Source organism: Vipera berus (assembly GCF_964194415.1).
Source record: "Vipera berus genome assembly, chromosome: 7".
Taxonomy (NCBI): domain Eukaryota; kingdom Metazoa; phylum Chordata; class Lepidosauria; order Squamata; family Viperidae; genus Vipera; species Vipera berus.
In genome coordinates, this window is record NC_138209.1 from 7,611,137 (window position 1) to 7,632,031 (window position 20,895).

Sequence of the window (20,895 nt, forward strand, 5' to 3'; positions counted from 1 at the left end):
GAAAAACTTTATCCATACATCCCTTTATTTCAAATGCTGGCTGACCCAATACTGCTTCCAGGGCTTCAGAAATCAGCTGCTTTAGGTCTTCTTTAATATTTTCTTTTAAGCCTCTGATTCTAACAGCATACTGCATCTGGTGAAACTGAACAAGACTCAACTCTCTGTCCATTTTGTCTCTTAAATCTTCATTCTCCAATACCTTTACTTCTAGTACAGCATTTTTTTGAGTCAAATCTTCCACTTTTTCTTCCAAACCTTGCACACATTCAGCCACACTTTCCACTGTAGACAAAATGTCTACCCTCATCGCACTAAATTTCTCTTCCATCCTCTCTTCTATTCTCTCCTCCATTTTTTCCAATCTCTCCTCCACCTTTGCCAATTTATCACCCAGTGTTTCCAAAATTACCTGGGCATGCTTTTCAAGAGCATCTTGTAAATCCTTCGATGTCAATGCAGCAGGAGGAAGCAAGGCTTGCAACGATGTCTGTTGCACCGGAGAAGTTCCAGCACTCCGAAGAGTTTTTGAGGGAGGTTTAGCCGCCATCTTTTACTTTCACTTGTGACGCACTTTCACTTTAAGTTTAAAAAGTCCATTAAGCTCGAGAGTAAGAATAAAAATCCTCTTCACCTTTTCCTCTTGTACCGCTCTGCCTGCTCCTTTTATTCCAGAGTCTTTCCTTCTGGCAGGGGTGGTCGCAAACGCCTGGCTCTGCTCCAAGAATTCCGGAGCAGAGACGCTGAACAGCTGGGAGCAACCCAGGCTACGGGGGAGTTCAATCCTTCAGCCGCCCAAGCTTTAAACTCAGGCGGCCCCGGAGAACTCGACCCCTACCTGGGGCCTCTCCCCCTCCTCTTCTCCCGAGGAGGGGGCTTCAAATTCACCCGAACAGCTGATCGGCGCTGTTTCGGGTGAAAACAACACAGCTGAGCCGCGGGCAGCCCGAAAAGGCTGTCTCCGGCGCCGCGCCGCCACCGGAAGTCCCCCGCGAAGTGGTTTCATGCGGCCCGCGAAGCCATCCTGGAAACAGTGAGGGAACGGCCCCCACTGCCTTGGCCCTGGCCCAGAGACCCTCCTCCTGCCAGAGACCCTCAGATGTGTCCCACTCCTGCCCAGGCCCCCATAGGCACCCTTGATGCGAACGATGTAGAGCTGGCCATGCCCACCCAGTACGCCATACACAGTCTAGCTACGCCCACCCAGTAGGCCACGCCCACCCTGGCCATACCCACCCAGCCCCTTGAGGGCAACTGCAATGCTGATGCGGCCCTCAATGAAATTGAGTTTGACACCCCTCAGATAGATGATAGATGATAGATAGATAAATAGATAGATATAGGTGATAGATAGATAGATGATAGATAGATAGATAGATAGATAGATAGATAGATAGATAGATAGAAGATAAAGAGAGAGAGATTGAGAGATTAGATAAATATTTGCCTAAAGGTCTAAACGAAGGGTCTCCAACCTTGGCAGCTTTAAAACTTGTGAACTTCAACTCCCAGCATTCCCCAGGCAACATTGCTGGCTAAGGAATTCTGGGCGTTGAAGTCCACGCGTCTTAAAGTTGCCGAAGTTGGAGACCTGCTCTAAACCATTGCAATATGCAGTGAAGTTTGGGCTCTTAAATGAGGGGTAGGAGACCTCTGTGTGACTGTTGCCCAAACTCCAAAACTAGCAGGCAGAAATTCAATGTCTAGCCAAGGTTGACTATTCTACTGCTACCTGCTACAATAGTAAGCAGCCTTCAAGAGTTAATATCTTCCAGGAGTTTAGTTTAATTCCTGATGGACCTGTCCATGTTATCTTACCAGCAATGAGGAAATATTTTGGAATTTTGATAGCTTAGTCTTCTCTCAAGCTTAGCAATGTCCTGCTTGATATTAAATCGAACTACTGAACTGTGCAAGGAGCTGGATTAAATTGACTTTAAAGATGCTTTCCAAATTATATATTCTAGGATTCTATCAAATTCTTCACCGAGATAACACTTTCTCCTTTTCTTTTATTAGGAGACTTACATGGGCAAATATTTGACTTGTTTCACATATTTTACAAGGTAAGCAGAGCGTGCAGGATGATATGTCAAAAACAATCGAAATGAATCAAAAATACCTTGATTCTAATTTTCTGTGCAAGAAAAGACATGGCAACTCTTCCCTAACCAAGATAAAAGAAATTAACTACACTTTTTGCTGATTGTTAGGCTTGCTATGGTGGAGCAATAAAACGCACAACATTCCACGGCATCAATGAAGAACACTCCCATCAACACTGGCAGGAAAAGCCATTAATACATAAACAGGGAGCAGAGCCCTATCCCTTCTAGAACTGATGATGTTACCTAGTTGGGTCATGAAACATCTGCACGAAAACAACCAAGCTCAGAGAGCACCAAAGACCTCACAGTTCTCCTCCTCCTCCTCCTCCTCCTCCTCTTCCTCCTCCTCCTCTCCACATATCCCACTCCTTTCCAGCACTGATGATATTACCTAGTTGGGTAATGAAATGTCTGCAAGAAAGCAACCAAGCTCAGAGAACACCAAGGACCTCAGTTCTCCTCCTCCTCCTCCTCCTCCTCCTCCTCTCCACAAATCCTACTCCTTTCCAGCACTGATGTTGTTACCTAGTTGGGTCATGAAACGTCTGCACAAAAACAACCAAGCTCAGAGAACACCAAGGACCTCAAAGTTCTCCTCCTCCTCCTCCACTGCCTCTACTCCACAAATCCCACTCCTTTCCAGCACTGATGATGTTAACTAGTTGGGTCATGAAACGTCTGCAAGAAAACAACCAAGCTCAGAGAGCACCAAGGACCTCACAGATTAAGGCTTACTGGGAGCTTGTCTCCTAATCTTGCCATCCCACTGAAGTTCAATTTTAGGGATTTTTTTTTCCTCCTTACAGAATGGACTTCCTTCTCCGCAGAAGTTGTACGTCTTCAATGGTGACTTTGTGGACAGAGGCAAGCATTCCATTGAGATCCTGATCATTCTCTTTGTATTCCTCTTGATTTACCCCAAAGAGGTCCACCTGAACCGAGGCAACCATGAGGATTACATGGTCAATTTCCGGTATGGAATTTAAATCATTTGCAGAAAAGTAGGCTATTTTTACTTTGTTTATTTTTGTAAGCCACCCAGAGGAACTGGGAATGAGTTGGATGGCCATGCGTATTTTTTAAATAAATAAATAAATATTTTCTTCAGTATACATATTATTATTGGGTAGACAGCATCACCCAACAGATGGATCTGCAATTTACTGACCCACCACATCGAGTGTGTAGTGCTTAATGGAACTACATCTACATGGAGGGAAGCATGCAATGGGGTATCCCAAAGATCTGTCCTAAGCCCAGTACCCTTCAACATTTTCATAAACTTCAATAGTCACTAAACAAAATCTTATAAGTTGAGGACTACCTCTAAAAGGTATAGGGAATAACCTTGATGAATAGGCAAAAGAACGGTTTGCAAGATAAGTGGATCCTGAGCTCTGGCCAAGAAAGTAACCTGAGAAAGCATTGGGATATATGTTAGAATGTATATTGTATTGCAACAGAATTATTCAGCCAGTAGATGACAGTGTTTAGTATGCATCTATGGCTATAATCTATGGTTTCTTTATTTTGTGAGAAGAGCTTCCTGTTTTCTGTTACAGTAATAGAGTTGAGCAGTAAAGCACATGGTGACTGTGCTCTTTGTTTTCTCTATGTGGTCCTTTATATAAAACAGAATTTCTAACAAAAAATATCTCAGACAAGCCCCTCCCTAGTTCATACCAAAATAAAAGGATGGGGGGGTAACCCATTCCAACTGCCAAGACTCTGTTACTGTACCTGCTGCAATAAAACTAGTGCCGTCTTACATGACATTGGTTTCTTGGTCTGATTTATCTCGCAGGGCTGAAAATAAGTCAAAACTACAGGTAGTCCTCCATTTACAATGACAACTGAGCCCAAAATTTCTGTTGTCAAGGGAGACATTTGTTAAGTGAGGTTTGCCCCAGCTTTTCTTGCCACAGTTGTTAAGTGAATCACCACAGTTGATCAGTTAGTAAACCGATTGTTAAGTGAATCTGGCTTTCCCCATTGACTTTGCTTGTCAGAAGGTCTCAAAAGGGGATCACATAACCTTGGGACACCGTAAAGGTCATAAATATGAGTCAAGCGTTGAACGTTTGCCCACGTGACCGTGGGGACGCTGCCACGGTTGTAACGGTCATAAGGCACATTTTTCAGTACTGTGGTACCTTTGAACAGTCACTAAACGAACTGTTGTAAGTTGAAGACTACCTGTAACACTTTTAATATTGTCATTGTTGTTTTGCTCTCCTTCCAAGACATCTATTTAAAACCTTCTCTTCTCTTCTGCCTGTAGCTACGGGTTTACCAAGGAAGTCACACGGAAATATAAGGTACTCCGGTTTGCCTACCTATTGCATCTTCTGGGTTGTTGGATACCCTTGAATTGTGCAGCCTACTTTTTGCACTCTGCTCCTCTTCTCTCTAGGATCATGCCAACAGACTCCTGGCGGTGATCAAGAACGTCTTTAGCAGCCTGCCATTGGCAACTGTGATTGACAGAAAAGTCCTGATTGTACATGGAGGCATATCTGATAAGACCGATTTGGAAGAGCTAGCCAAAGTTGAGAGGTGTAAGGTATGGCGTTAGACGAGGACCTGCTTTTATTTGTGGCTGCATCCACGGAACAGAACAGAATAACAGAGTTGGAAGGGATCTTGGAGGTCATCTAGTCCACAAACCCCTGCCCAGGCAAGAAACCCTACACCATTTCAGAAAAGTGGTTGTCCAAACTCTTTTTAAAAACTCCCAGTGTTGGAGCATTGACAGCTTCTGGAGGCAGGTTGTTCCACTGGTTAATTGTTCTAACTGTCAGGAAGTTTCTCCTTAGTTCTAGGTTTGAATTTTGAATTTGAATTTTATTGAATTTATATACCGCCCTTTCCCGTAGGACTCAGGGTGGCTTACAGGGTACTTAAAACAACGATACAAAAATTAAAAACAATTAAAAAAGATTAAATTAAATCCCTGAAGAAATATAAAAACCCCAATTAAAACAGGTTGCTTCTCTGCTTGATGAGTTTCCATCCATTGCTTCTTGTTCTGCCTTCAGGCACTTTGGAGAATAGGTTGACCCCCTCTTCTTTGGGGCAGCCCCTGAGATATTGGAACAATGCTATCATGTCACCCCTAGTCTTTCTTTTCATTAAACAAGACGTACCCAATTCTAGCAACCGTTTTTTATATGTTTTAGCCTCCAGTCCCTTCATCATCTTTGTTGCTCTTCTCTGCACCCTTTCTAGAGTCTCAACATCTTTTTTACATCGTGGTGACCAAAACTGGTTGCAGTATTCTAAGTGTGGTCTTATTAAGGCATTATAAAGCAGTACTAACACTTTGCGTGATCTTGATTCTATCCCTCTGTTAATATAGACTAGGACTGTGTTGGCTTTTTTGAGAGCTGCAGCACACAGTTGGTTCATATTTAAGTGTTTGTCCACTAGGATTCCACCTCTATAGATGACCAGGAAATCCCTTCTTATTTGAACTTTGGACCTCTGTCTTCCTCTTCGTTCTTGTCCCACTTTCAGCAGCTACAAAGAATAAATTTACACTTTCTTCCCTGTGACAGCTTTCAAATATTGGGAGGGTTCTATCGTACCATAGCTTCTTTAGGATAAACATGCCCAGTTCCTTTAATCCAGGGGTTCCCAACGCCCGGTCCACGGATAGTACCAGGCCGCAGCATGCCAGCAACCAGTCTGCACAAACAAGCAAAGCCTCATCCGCGCGATGCAGGCAGCATACAAAACCACGCACCCTCTGGTTTGCGGAAAAACCTTTCTCCACGGAACCATCCTCGCCATCTTCTCTGTAGTCTTTCCAGTTCTTCAGTACAGGAAGTCCTTGTCTTATGACCACGATTGAGCCCCAAATTTCTGTTGCTAAGCGAGACATTGGTTAAGTAGGTCTTGCCCCATTTTACCACCTTTCTTGACACAGTTGTTAAGTGAATCACTGCAGTTCTTAAGTTAGTAACACGGCTGTAAAGTGAGCCTGGTTTACTCATTGATGTTGCTTGACGGAAGGCTGCAAAAGTTGATCACGTGATCCTGGGACATGTGGCAACCATCATAAATATGAATCAGTTGCCAAATGTCTGAATTTTGATCATGGGGATGTTGCAATGCTTGTAAGTGTGAAAAATGATCAAAAATGATTTTTTTTACTGCTGTTGTAACTTTGAATGGTCACCAAACAAATCACTGTATGCTGAGGACTATCTGGGTCCCTTTTGTATTGTAGCAATCAGAACTGAACACAGGATTCAGGAGAGACAAAATATAGACACTCCAAGATCACTTTGTTTGTTCTTTCCAATTCCATAACTGGATTGAAAATATGTTTCTAAAAAATACCTGATTCTCAGTCACGTATTCAGTCTCTTTCTTAACAGCTCCTCCTTTGGTGTCTCCTTCTCAACTTAGATTCTCTCTGTGTTAACACCAAAGAGAAGAAAATCCTTAGAGTATATCCCATCTAAAGTTGGCAAGTTGGCCAGGGATAGTTCCGCAATCAAAGTCTGCCAAGGGGGACAACAGGAAGATGCAAAATCCTCCCGCATGTCCCCTGGAGTCCAGAAAATCTTAGGACACAGTTCATCTGTGGAATCAGAGGACTCAAATGATTCCAGATGCTATGAAGATGATGACATTGAACAGGTAAGCACTTGGAGAACTGCCAAAATTCCAGCAAGCAGAAAAGTAGAAATGAATCCAGCTTAAGGTAGCAATACCTGACCAACCTGTAGGAGAAAGAGGGCAGAGCCTGGGGGGTGGAGTCAAGAGAGTCATCAGCCTAGAATCATTACGCTCTCACAAGTCCAACCCTTCTTGAATTCTGTTAATTCTTTTTTTTTAAGTTTTATTAATTTTTAAGAATTACAATCTTTGGAGCTTAATAAACAACATGTTGTCTGGGTTCACATATTTAACATCAACTTCTTCAATATAAATCTATTCAGTATTGAACAATTCAGTATATTTTCCCTGATCCTCCTTTCTTCCCCATATTGTTTCCATTTTCTCCTCATTACAGAATTACAATTCTTGGTACTATTGATGCATACAAAGTTAGATATAAACATCTTTGTCATATTTTACTAACATTATACAAATAACAATAATATCAATTCATAGATCAATATCCTGTTTTTCATGCTTTTGTTAAAGTTCGATTATCCATCAATATTTAAAGTATCTTAGTTATGATTTTCTCAATATTAATTACATTTATATAACAAATACTTTGGAGTCGTTATCTGGGAACTTTCTAGTTGTAGATTTAATTTGGAGATTTGCTCATTTATATTATCTAAATTATTTTTAGTCTCACTATAGTTTCTTTTTATGTTCTCTTTGTATGCAACAATTGTTTGGTGAATTAGTTGTAGTGTAGAGTATATTTCCTTCTGAAAGGTGTTTATTTTTTCTTGAGGCATCATTCCTGGAAATCCTCTAATACAGGGCTTTTCAACCTTTTCAACCATTGTACCACTTTAAGGATATGGCAACATCTGAGTACCACCAGTCACCTAGCTAGGTGTCAAAAACGTGATGACCAAAAAAAAAAACAACTAAAAAAGTGATGAAGTACAGGTAGCCCTCGACTTACAACAGTTTGCTTAGTGACTGTTTGAAGTTACAATGGCACTGAAAAAGTGCCCCCCAAGCCACAGATGAGCAAGACACCTACCTGCCCACCCAGTGGCGCTCTTCCTCCTGTCCGAGGTTTTCATTGTTGTGAGCATTTCTATTGAGGATTGGCAGCGAGGGTGGTGTGGGTGGTGTTTGGTTTTTATTCCCCCCCCTCTGCTGGGTGGTTGCAGCAGGTTTTGGTCACTTCACATGACCCTGGGACACTGTGACTGTCATAAATATGAATCAGTTGCCAAGCATCTGAATGTAAATCACAAGACCCTGGAGATGATGCAACATTCCAGCTGATCGGTGCTTCTTCTGGGCTCAGAAGCGCCAGGATCAGTGCTGAGCTCCAGCTGGAGCCTGATGCTGATCCTGGCACTTCTGCTGAGCCCTGACAGCCCCAAAGAAGCACTGATCCTGGTGCTTCTGCTGAGCCCTGACAGCCCTGCAGCTCCAGCTGTCTCTTGCTCAGGCTTTTGCGGTGCTGCCACCGGTTCAGCTCATTCCCCTCCCCAGCTACCACTTTTCTAGGATGGTCATGTACTACCTGCTAGGTGCCAATGTACCACAGGTAGTACCCATACCACTGGTTGAAAAGCCCTGCTCTAATATCACCAGTCTCAGTAAGAGTAGAACAAAGTTTCCTCTAGCTTTCTGGTCTTTATATATAGCCTTTATAATCCAATAGATTCCAGAATACAGGTTCAGCCCCCAAAGCAATATTTTATAGTGATCCTTTGTCTCAGGCATCCAAAAATGTCAGTCAAGCAAGGTTATAATCCACAATGTTCAAAGTGTCCAACCTCCCTGAAAACAGCTCAAAGGTCTCTCCTAGCCAGACATAATCAAACGTCAAAATTTTCTTTCTCTCCCAATAGCTCTTGAGATTAAAAGTCCAAGCTCAGTAAGTGTGATAAGTATGCCAAAATATTTCCTTTATTGCCAGCTGTTCTCCCTTAAACTAGGAGTTGCCAAGCAGCCAGGAAGCTAGTTATAGGGCTGTACTCAAATCCACCACTAGATATCATTCAAAATCCATTTTCCACTTAAGACAAAGGATCGATTTCTTATATTTCACCTCAATGTTTTTTTCCAAAGAGAAAATCTTAACAATTATCTCAGTTCTCAAATTTCAAAACTGTACCTTTATGTTACTTCCACTTCAATATTATGTATTTCTGTCCCCCATAGAAATTGAAATGCCGCTTTCGTTCACATTCAGAGGTTTTTAGGAGCCTTTTCTTGGGAGCCTTTCCCAGGAAATTCAGTTGTAAAATAGTAAAGAAAGGATCAATATTCTCACCCAGTTCCAAACATGCTGTTTACAATGTGTTAATTGTTGCTCTTCTTCGGTTGTCAGCAGCTAATGGCTGACTATAGGAATGTACCCAGTCTTTCCCCTGCCAGTTTGGAGGGCTTTTCTCAGATCGAATGGAAAAACCGCCCTCTCTCTGTAATCGATGAGACACCCCTCCTTCTTCATTGCCTCTTTGGGGTGACTTTAGGCCCTTTTTAGGGCCCCAGCAGGGCAAAATTGGGTGTGGAGGGCAGAGCCCTGCCTTCCTGCATCTGTTTCGCTGTGACGCAAACCCGAAAGTCTGAATTCTGTTGATTCTTATCTGCCCCTAATTTAGTGCTGACAGTTAGTTGACCAGATTCTTGTGTAGAGGCAGGAGCAATAAGTCATCTTAGCAAGTGGTCCTGATTCTTCATACCCAGTACAACAATTAAGGGAGTTAAAGAGTAGATAATAGGAAAGCTCTCTTTCTAAGAAGTTAGAACAATCTCTTTACAATGGAGGAAACCATGGTGACAGGGGTGGATCAAAATCTCAGGGCAATGACAACCCCCCACCAATCTTGAGGTGGAAAAAATTGAAACTTTGATTTTGGGTTTCGCTGATTAGATAGGTTTGTTGTTAGTATATATTATATGAAAATAAAAAAGGTGACATATGTTATTACTGCACCAAAACGAGTCAGAAACCAATGTTTTTTTCCTTTCTTTCCCCCCCTTTATCCTACATTTTTCCTCTTTCCCCTTCCCTTATTTTTCCCTTATTTTCATTTTTTTTTCTTTGCATTTTTGTGTTTTATGTTTTGATGAACTAATACAAATTCGAAACTCTCAGAACTTCAAATGTTGATGCTATTCCTTACTGACTTTTCTTTTGAATGTGGACTCACATACCTAACGCATGAATGAAATTAAAATAAAGCAACATGTCTGTGATTTTGCTTGTAGGTTGTGGATATTCTATGGAGTGACCCTGATCCTAGACCTGGATGCACATTGAATGCAGAAAGAGGTGGAGGCTGTTACTTTGGACCTGATGTGACGGATATGTTTCTGCAGAAACACCGCCTGCAATTCATCATCCGTTCTCACGAATGCAAGCCAGAAGGTTATGAATTCAACCACAATCGGAAGGTAGTTTTTAGGATATTACTGGAGAGGTACAGCAAAAGCTTCTGGATTGCAAAAGTGCATAGGGAATAGAATCGTAGAATCACGGAATCACAGAAACATAGCAACAGTGAATCACAAAGTCACAGAATCACAGAATCACAGAATCACAGAATCAAAGAATCACAGAATCATAGAATCACAAAGTCACAGAATCACAGTATCATAGAATCACAAAGTCACAGAATCATAGTATCATAGAATCACAGTATCATAGAATCACAGAATCACAGAATCACAAAGTCACAGTATCACAGAATCAGAGAATCACAGTATCATAGAATCATTGTATCAGACTCATAGAATCATAGGATCACAAAATCACAGGATCACAAAATCACACAGTCATCATAGAATCATCATAGAATCATCACAGAATCATAGACTCATAGAATCAATCATAAAATCATAGAGCTGAAAGGGACTTTGAAGGTCTTTTAGACCAGCCCCCTGGCTAAGGCAGGACTCCTTTTACCATCCTGGACAAATGGTTGTCTAATCTTTTCTTGAAAACCTCCAGCGATGGAGCACCGAAAACTCCAGGAGGCAAGCTGTTGCATTGATTAATTCTTACATTCAGGAAATTCTTCCTTATTTCTAGGTTGGTTCTCCTTCTGACAAGCTTCCCCCATGGCTTCTCATCCTGCCCTCAGGTGCTCTCGAGAATAAATTGAAGCTCTCTTCCCTTTAAGTATTGGAAGACAGTTATCATGTCTCTCCTAAACCTTACTTCGGTTAGGCTAAACCTAACTAGATCCCTTAGCTGTTCATCTTATGACTTTATTTCCAGACCCATTGTCATCTTTGATGCTCTTCTCTGCCTTTCTTCTGGGAACTCGGCATCTGTTGTGTATATATCAACTCGCTAAGCAACCCAGTTTTAAGTTAATGAGCACCTACAGAAATAAAAGCATGGGTTGTATCATCAATATGAAGCTCAACCCAGTGGCAACTCCACAAGCTAACCCATTTCTTCGGGTAGTAACTTACCAGCAGACTTAGACAACATGGGATCCAACCATTGTAGTCAATGGACGGGTGGTGTTTTTTTTTTGCCAGAATATGGAAGCAAAAGCTAAAGGTCATAAATTGCAGGACACTGTGACTACGCTTTCTTTTTGTGCTGCTTACATTTTTATTTGGGAGATTTGTGACAATCATTTTGTGAATGATATTAATGACAGGTTTGCTGTGCAAATAATGCACAAATGTGGATTAAGGGAAAAGGAAAGTTTTCCCCAGCCAGTCGTGTCCAACTTTAAGGCACGGTGCTTATCTGGGACCTTGGTGGAGCAGTGGGCTAATGCCTCCTTAAGTAACACCAGCTGCCTGCAATTAGTGCAGGTTCGCATCCCACCAGGGTCAAGGTTGACTCAGCCTTCCATCCTTCCGAGGTAGGTAAAATGAGGACCCAGATTGTTGGGGGCAATTAAGCTGACTTTGTAATAATGCCGCTTGGGGTGTGTGTGAAAGCCCTAATAAGCAGGCATATACATAGAATGAAGGCTACTGCTAAGCTTGTAAGCCGCCCTGAGTCTTCGGAGAAGGGCGGAATATAAATGGAATTAAAATTAAAAATTAAAATTTAAAAAATCTCCGTTTCTTGGATGAGAGAGACAGCCTTGTCCAAAGATGCTTCCGTGGTCACGTGGCCAGCACGGCTATACACCGAGGCACACAGAGCGCTGTTATCTTCCCACCAAAGTGGGTACCCGTTTATCTACTCTCATCTGCGTGCTTTCAAACTGCTAGGTGGGCAGGACCTGGAGCAAGGAACGGGAGCTTACCCCGTTGTGCGGCGTTCAGGTCTCGAACGTAGGCTGTCAGCTTTCCAGCTGACAAGCTCGGCATCTTTAACCAGTGAGCATCGTGCCCCTACAAACCTGGATTAAAGCAAAGCAAAGATGAACACGTAGGTTTTAACATGGGAACTCCTGTAAATCTGTTGTCCTCTGTTTTGTCTTGACTAGGTCATCACCATATTTTCAGCTTCCAACTATTACGCAGTGGGCAGTAACCGGGGTGCTTACATCAAACTGGGACCTGACCTCATACCTCACTTGGTGCAGTTTCAAGCCACCAAAGGAGTATCCCGTCAACTGAACATAACTCAACGGTCAGCCAGCATTGCGCGGACAGTTGTACCCCAACTAGAGATGGGAAGGCCTGGGGGGGGAAAAACCAGGAAAAAATGGGGGGAAAAAACAGGGTTTTTTCCGTGTTTTTTTCCAAAACTTTTTTTTTCTGAAAAAATTGAAAAAACCAAACAAAACTGAAGTGTGCAATATGTTCTTTTCCAGTAACAAATAATATGACATGGTATTCAAACTGTATAACACGAAGACCTTAATGAAGGATTTCTGAGACTTTTTGTATAGTCTTAAAATTATTGCAAGTTCTCCCTAGCTGAAGACAAGCAAATCCTGGATTACAATTACAATTCAAGTAACCATGTAGTTCTCAGTGCAGTTCTCAAACAAGAGAAATATTCATTTGTGCCACTAGTTTAGTTTGCACGTTGATGATTTCTTTGTTGCTTTTGAGGGAAAGGGCGGGGGGTTACCTGTTTTATTGCAAGCATAATACTTTTATACACACTGCATTTCATTGTGAGACACAATGGCAATAAAGATTTCTATTCCATTCTATTCCATTCCATTCCATTCCATTCCATTCCATTCTATTCTATTCTATTCTATTCTATTCTATTCTATTCTATTCTATTCTATTCTATTCTATTCTATTCCATTCCATTCCATTCCATTCCATTCTATTCCTTTCTTTTCTTATTCTATTCTATTCTATTCTATTCTATTCTATTCTATTCTATTCTATTCTATTCTATTCTATTCTATTCTATTCTATTCTATTCCATTCCATTCCATTCCATTCTATTCCTTTCTTTTCTTATTCTATTCCATTCCATTCCATTCCATTCCATTCCATTCTATTCTATTCTATTCCTTTCTTTTCTTATTCTATTCTATTCTATTCTGTTTCTATTCTGTTTCTATTCTATTCTATTCTATTCTATTCTATTCTATTCTATTCTATTCTATTCTATTCTATTCTATTCTATTCTATTCTATTCTATTCCATTCCATTCCACTCCACTCCACTCCACTCCACTCCATTCCATTCCATTCCATTCTACTCTACTCTACTCTACTCTACTCTACTCTACTCTACTCTACTCTACTCTACTCTATTCATTTCACGCAATTTGTAAAACTACAAAAAAGTGAACTTTTCTTTTTCATTTTTTCCAAAATTTCTATTTTTTTCTGGAAAAAAATGTTTTTTTCCCTCTTGCCTTCAAAATTTCTGGAAATTTTACATCTCTAACCCCAACCACTCCTGAAAGGACTTTGGGGAGAGTTCCAAACCAGCAACCCCTAAGTTGACCTTGAACTGTAGTACAGATAGTCCTCAACTTACAACAGGGTCTATAAGAGTGAAAAAATGGTCATCAGTCACTTTTTCCAGTGCCATTATAATGTTGATCACTAAACAAACTGTTGTAAGTTAAGGACTATCTGTACTATGACCAACTGGCTCATATTTATGACAGCTGCAATGTCCCAGGGGGGTGTCACGTGATCCCCTTTTGCAACGTTCTGACAAGCTAAGTCAATGGGGAAGCCAGAGTCACTTTACATCCTTGTTACGGACCTAACAACTGCAGCGATTCATTTAACAACGGTGGTGAGAAAGGTTGTAAAATGGGGCAAAACCAGTGATGGGATTCAGCCGGTTCACACCACTTTGGCAGAACCAGTAACTAATTTTTTGTGGCCCAGGCCCAGAACGGACTTCCAGAAGCGGCATCCACCCAGAGAACTGGTTGTTCCCATATTTGAATCCCACCACTGGGCAAAACTGTCTCACTTAACAACCGAAACTTTGACTTCAATTGTGGTCACATGTCGAGGACTCCTTATATTAATCATATTAGTGAAGTAGTTGTAATAGTATAAATAAATCATTCTTTAGGAGATAATGTTTCAAGCAGAGGTATAAAAGGGAAAGTATTTAATCCTTTCGCTGTGGTGGCACAGTGGTTAGAATGCAGTATTGTAGGCTAATTCTGCCCACTGCGAGCAGTTCGATCCTGATCAGCTTAAGGTTGACTCAGCCTTCCATCCTTCCGAGGTGAGTAAAATGAGGACCCAGATAGTTGGGGGCAAAATGCTGACTCTGTAAACCGCTTAGAGAGGGCTGTAAAGCACTGTGAAGCGGTATATAAGTCTAAGTAATATTGCTATTGCTACCTAATCTGCGGCAGCTCAGTGGTTAGGATGCAGTATTGCCAATTAATTCTGCCCACTGCCAGGAGTTTGATCCCGACCGGCTCAAAGTTGACTCAGCCTTCCATCCTTCCAAGGTTGGTGAAACATGGACCCAGATTGTTAGGGGCAATTAAGCTGACTTTGTAATAATGCCGCTTGGGGGTTTGTGTGAAAGCCCTAATAAGCAGGCATATACATAGAATGAAGGCTACTGCTAAGCTTGTAAGCCGCCCTGAGTCTTCGGAGAAGGGCGGGATATAAATGGAATTAAAAAAAACCAAACCACTTAGAGTGGGGTGTAAATCACTATGGAGCAGTTTATAAGTCTAAGTGCTATTGCTATTGCACCGTAATGCCAGACAAAAAAAATCACATTTGCAGTTTACTATGAGTAGGATATATGGCTAGGCTTGTCCAAATGAATCAAGCTAGATATTTAGCCCATACGTATTAACTTTCTCTTATTTTTCATAATAGTAAAGTTGGAAGGGATCTTGGAGGTCATCTAGTCCAACCCCCTGCTCAGGCAGGAAACCCTATACCATTTCAGACAAATGGCTGTCCAGTCTCTTCTTAAAAACTTCCAGTGTTGGAGCATTCACAGCTTCTGGAGGCAGGTTGTTCCACTGGTTAATTGTTCTAACTGTCAGGAAGTTGCCCAATGTTCTTCCAATGCATTATATTGGCTGAGGATCATGGGTTAGGAAGCTCAACCCAGGAAGGCTGGAATATAGGTAGTTCTCAACTTATGACCATAATTGTGGCTAGAATTATAGTCACGCTGGATGTTAAGCAGGTCATCGTTGGTCGTGCCTGATTTTTACCACCATTTCTTGCGGCAGTTGCTAAGTGAACATGACGGTAAGGAAGTGGACACTGCGGTCATTAAGTAAACCTATTGGTTCTTGTCAATGGGTATTTTTTGCTGGAAACCAGTCAATCACATGATTGCAGGACAATGCAAACAATCATAAATGGAGGCCAGTTGCCCAAAGTGTGATCACATGACAATGGGACAGGGGGCTGTCTGGATTTTGAATCCAGGTTGTAAATATTTTTGGGGGGTTGGAAATAAAGGAGAATATAGGAAGCTCAAGGTTGTAATGAGGGTCCTTGGTGCTCTCTAAGCTAGGTTGTTTTCTTGCAGGCATTTCATTACCCAACTAGCTAACATCGTCTGCTAGTAGGGAGAGCCAGTCCATTCCCTACTAGCACTGATGATGTTACCTAGTGTGAGTAATGAAATATCTGCAAGAAAACAACCAAGGTCAGAGAGCACCAAGGACCCCTTTTGAGGGTTGGTCAGAACTTAGAATGATAGCTAGATGACCCGTTGTAAGTTGAGGACTACTTGTAGGGAAAAATAAATGGTGATTCACGCAAAGTTTCCCCCCCCCCACACACACACACCCTTAATTCCATCTGATTTATTCCAGGGAAAATAGACGATTCTGTTCTGTGATCAGTCTCTCAAAGCCAGTCATCCCGAAAGGGCAAATTGTTTTTGTGCAATTTTACATGGCAGAAATGTCTTTTTTTTTCTCCCAGGATCAGCCGAGTGGAGGAGTCAGCATACCAAATTTTAAAGGAGCAGCTGTTTGCTCACAGGTCAGAACTCACCGTCGCATTCAAGGCTTACGATCGGAAGAACACAGGTAAGGCTAACAAAGAGACACTTTTTTTTTGACAGGGAGTGAACATGGTCAGAAAATCAAGATGGGGGTCTCTACCATAAAAACTTGGCAGTGTTGATGGCACCATGATAATGAGCCTTGGTGGAGCAGTGGGCTAATGCCTCCTTAAGTAACACCAGCTGCCTGCAATTAGTGCAGGTTCGAGTCCCACCAGGCTCAAGGTTGACTCAGCCTTCCATCCTTCCGAGGTAGGTAAAATGAGGACCCAGATTGTTGGGGGCAATTAAGCTGACTTTGTAATAATGCCGCTTGGGGTGTGTGTGAAAGCCCTAATAAGCAGGCATATACATAGAATGAAGGCTACTGCTAAGCTTGTAAGCCGCCCTGAGTCTTCGGAGAAGGGCGGGATATAAATGGAATTAAAATAAATATAAATAAATAAATAAATACCAAGGAAGGAGAACGTTTGTAGCTCAGGGTTGAAGTGAGGGATCCTTGGTGAACCCTGTGTTGGTTGTTTTCTTGCAGACGTCTCATTACCCTAACTAGGTAACATCATCAGTGCTAAAAGGGAATGGGGTTTATGGAGAGGAGGAGTAGTAGTAGTAAGAGGAGGAGGAGGAGGAGGAGGAGGACTGTGGGGTCCTTGGTGCTCTCTGAGCTTGGTTGTTTTCTTGCAGACGTTTCATTACCCTAACTAGGTAACATCATCAATGCTAGTCAGACTAACACTGATAACGTTGCTTAGTTAGGGTAATGAAATGTCTGCAAGAAAACAACCAAGCTCAGAGAGCACCATGATAGCAATAGCAATAGCACTTAGACTTATATACCGCTTCATAGAGCACTAAGTGGTTTACAGTAGTGGCCCCTAACCTTTTGAGCACCAGGGACCGTGTTCCATGCAGAGATTTTTCTGTCGGCCTGAGGGGGCGTGGTTTTATAGAGGGGGGGCTTCACTTGTTTGTGCGTTCCAGTTTCTGGCATGCCGTACCCCAGTGCCAGTTCATGGACTGGGAGTTGGGGACCTCTGGTTTACAGAGTCAGCATATTGCCCCCAACAATTTGGGTCGTCATTTTTACCAACCTCAGAAGGATGGAAGGCTGAGTCAACCTTGAGCCGGTCAGGATCGAACTGCTGGCAGTGGGCAGAGTCAGCCTGCAATACCGCACTCTAACCAGTGCGCCAGCACGGCTTCTTTGATGCCACCACCTTGATTTTGTTGACACCTTGGAGACCTCTTTTAGTGCAGCCCATCAAGAAGGGTGAGGCTGCCTCCTCGCAAGTAATCTGGCTGACCTTCTCTGCTCCTGCCTGCAATGTTGGTCCTTCACCAACTCATTCCGAATCACCCTATTTTTGTGTTCTCATAGGCCTCATCACTGTAAACGACTGGGCAAAAGCCATAGAGTCGGTCCTCCAGCTGGGACTGCCATGGCGGATGCTGAGACCACATCTGATATTGCAGCTGACCAATGGAAAAGTGGACTACAGGACGTGGCTCAAAGACATTGTGACGGAAGAGAAATCTTCAATCCATGAGGTATTGCAGTAGAGCAGGGGTGTCAAACTCGTAACATCATGTGACGTGTCACGACGTATCGTGATTTTCTTTTGCCATTGCCGGCAATGGGGTGGGTGCGGTTTTGCTATGATGTATCTGGCCCATGGGCTGGCAGTTGTGACGCCCCTGCAGTAGAGGGTCTGTGGGAATGAAGTAAACCAGCATCATGTAAATAGTCCTGTTCTCCTTCTACACTTAGGTAACAAAAAACAAATGTACAGGTACAGATTAGGTGAAATTTAACTCAACAGCAGTAACTGTAAGAGGAATCTTGGTGTCCTAGTGGACAGTCACTTAAATATGAGCCAGCAGTGTGCAGCAGCAGCCAAAAAAGCCAATACAATCCCTGGCTGCATTGACAGAGGGATAGAATCAAGATCACATGAAATATGAGTGCTGCTTTATAAAGTCTTAATAAGGCCAAACTTGGAGAACTGCATCCAGTTTTGGCCACAATATAAAAAGATGCTGAGACTCTAGAAAGAGTGCAGAGAAGAGCAACAAAGATGATCAGGGGCTGGAGGATAAAACATGAAGAACAGTTGCCAGAACTGGGTATGTCTAGTTTAATGAAGAGAAGGACGAGGGGTGACATGATAGTGTCCCAATATTTGAGGGGCTGCCACAAAGAAGAGGGAGGTCAACCTATTTCCAAAGCACCAGAAGGCAAGATGAGAAACAATGGATGGAAACAAAAAAGGAGAGATCCTATCCAGAACTAAGGAGAAATTTCTGGACTGGGAGAACAATTAATCAGTGGAACATCTTGTCTTCAGAAGCTGTGAATGCTCCATCACTGGAGGCTTTTAAGAAGAGACTGGACAGCCATTTGTCTGAAATGGTATATGGCCTCCTCCCTGAGTAGAGGATTGGACGAGATGACCTCCAAGGTCCTATTCTATTCTATTCTATTCTATTCTATTCTATTCTATTCTATTCTATTCTATTCCATTCCATTCCATTCCATTCCATTCCATTCCATTCCATTCCATTACTTCTATTCTGTTCTAATTCTATTCCATTCCATAATTTCTATTCTATTCTATTCTAATTCTATTCTGTTATTCTGTTATTCCTTCTTTTTCTCCTTCTTTTCCTCTTCCTGAAATGTCTGGCCAATTATGGATTTTGTTGACAATATGAAAACCAGTGAGGCTGAAGAAAGAACCATCATTCCATAGACATACACAAGACACAAATACGTTTTCAATATCCTTTTTTCACCCTACGCTAAGCATATCTGACTAATTCTACCCATATTTCCAAAACCAATTAAGGGATTTTTGCGTGAACGGCGGTCTCGTTTCTTTCAGCGCCTTCAGTCGAGTTTGCTGGAAAACATTTACCGAAACCTTTCCAATCTGGAGACTATCTTCAGCCTCATTGACACCGATTGTTCAGGTAAAACGCCTTTTATTATCTGCCGATTTCCTTTTTTAAATAGCCAAAGCGATTATTCATGTACCAAGGGCAAAGCCTAGTGTTAGAGTCTTATATCCATGTGGAAGGTACAGTAGTATTGCAGCATTTTATAATAAACCAGCAGAGGCAAGAACAATACTGTTGCTGGTTTTATAAAGAACTGACCATGTGGTTTCTTAGGTCACTGTTTCAGAGAATATTTCTTTACCTAAAGCAGAGGTCTTCAAACTTGGCCCTTTTATGACTTGTGGACTTCAACTCCCAGAATTCCTCAGCCAGCATGCCCGGCTGAGGAATTCTGGGAGTTGAAGTCCACAAGTCATAAAAGGGCCAAGCTTGAAGACCCCTGATCTAAACAGAGAAACAAGATGACGTCAGGTGCCAAGTCAAAATGGCAGCTGCCATCTCAGAACAACAACAACAATCTCAGAATCAAGTGCATTTGAAAAGTGGCAGAACTTTTAAAGTGTAATTATTGTACAGCATGAAGCGGTACATAAGTCTAAGTGCTATTGTATTACTCCCGACCTCCCTATCCTAAAAAGATTCTTTCTATCTTCTCATCCAGCAGGATTTATTTTAAAGTGTATTTATTTTACAGCACGAAGCAGTATATAAGTCTAAGTTCTATTGTATTATTCCCGTCCTCCTCATCCCAAGAAAGATTATTTTCTTTCTTCTCCTCCCGCAGGATTTATTTTAAAGTGTACTTATTTTACAGCATGAAGCGGTATATAAGTCTAAGTTGTTAGTTGCGAAGTCATGTCTGACCCCATGGACAACGTTCCTCCAGGCCTTCCTGTCCTCTACCATCTTCTGGAGTCCATTTAAGCTCACGCCTCCTGCTTCAGTGACTCCATCCAGCCACCTCATTCTCTGTCATCCCCTTCTTCTCTTGCCCTCAACCTTTCCCAGCATTAGGCTCTTCTCCAGTGAGTCCTTCCTTCTCATTAGGTGGCCAAAGGATTTGAGTTTTACCTTCAGGATCTGGCCTTCGAAAGAGAAGTCAGGGTTGATCTCCTCTAGGACCCACCGGTTTGATCGCCTTGCAGTCCAAGGGACTCGCAGGAGTCTTCTCCAGCACCATAGTTCAAAGGCCTTGATTCTTTGATGCTCAGCCTTTCTTATGGTCCAGCTTTCACTGCCATACATTGCAACTGGGAAGACCATAGCCTTGACTATACGCACTTTTGTTGGCAGGGTGATGTCTCTGCTTTTTAGTCTGCTGTCTAGATTTGCCATGGCTTTCCTCCCCAGGAGCGTCTTTTAATTCCTTTGCTGCAGTCCCCATCTGCGGTGATCTTGGAGCCCAGGAAAATAAAATCTGTCACTACCTCCATTTCTTCCCCATTTATTTGCCAGGACTTGAGAGGGCCGGATGCCATGATCTTGGTTTTCTTAATGTATTATTCCTGACCTCCCCATCTCAAGAAACATGTGTGCTCTTTCTTCTCACCCTGCAGGATGTATTTCTCTCGAAGAGTTTGAACAAATGTGGAAGCTGTTCAGTTCCCATATGAATATTAACATCTCAGATGAAAATATTCGCAATTTGGCCCGGAGCATTGATTTCAACAAGGACGGGAAGATCGACTTCAACGAATTCCTTGAGGCCTTCCGCCTTGTCAGACAGCCAGCTTCCTGATGAAAAGACAAAGCCGCCGTGAGCTGGACGGGTGGGTAGAACCCTCTTCCGTGCTTCTGTATTCAACTTTTAACTCCAAAATGTGCCTCTGAACCAACTCCAAAGGGTGAACTATTTACTGCTACAGATGGAGCCATT

The 20,895-nt window shown here is 42.3% G+C and overlaps 1 protein-coding gene across 1 annotated transcript in view; it reads left to right on the forward strand.

Moving 5' to 3' along the window:
- The window catches only part of PPEF2 (protein phosphatase with EF-hand domain 2), a gene marked incomplete at its 5' end in the record, with an annotated part of 43,046 nt that extends 22,169 nt beyond the window's left edge, over positions 1–20,877 (forward strand). Inside the window, 11 exons of the mRNA XM_081333327.1 lie at positions 2,020–2,066; positions 2,915–3,081; positions 4,390–4,426; positions 4,522–4,671; positions 6,522–6,755; positions 9,981–10,166; positions 12,173–12,318; positions 16,040–16,146; positions 17,500–17,669; positions 19,004–19,091; positions 20,576–20,877. Of these exons, the coding sequence (XP_081189453.1) occupies positions 2,020–2,066; positions 2,915–3,081; positions 4,390–4,426; positions 4,522–4,671; positions 6,522–6,755; positions 9,981–10,166; positions 12,173–12,318; positions 16,040–16,146; positions 17,500–17,669; positions 19,004–19,091; positions 20,576–20,757 (1,514 nt within the window). The 3' untranslated portion in view covers positions 20,758–20,877. The remainder of the gene's footprint in view (positions 1–2,019; positions 2,067–2,914; positions 3,082–4,389; positions 4,427–4,521; positions 4,672–6,521; positions 6,756–9,980; positions 10,167–12,172; positions 12,319–16,039; positions 16,147–17,499; positions 17,670–19,003; positions 19,092–20,575) is intronic.
- Positions 20,878–20,895: the final 18 nt, after the last annotated feature.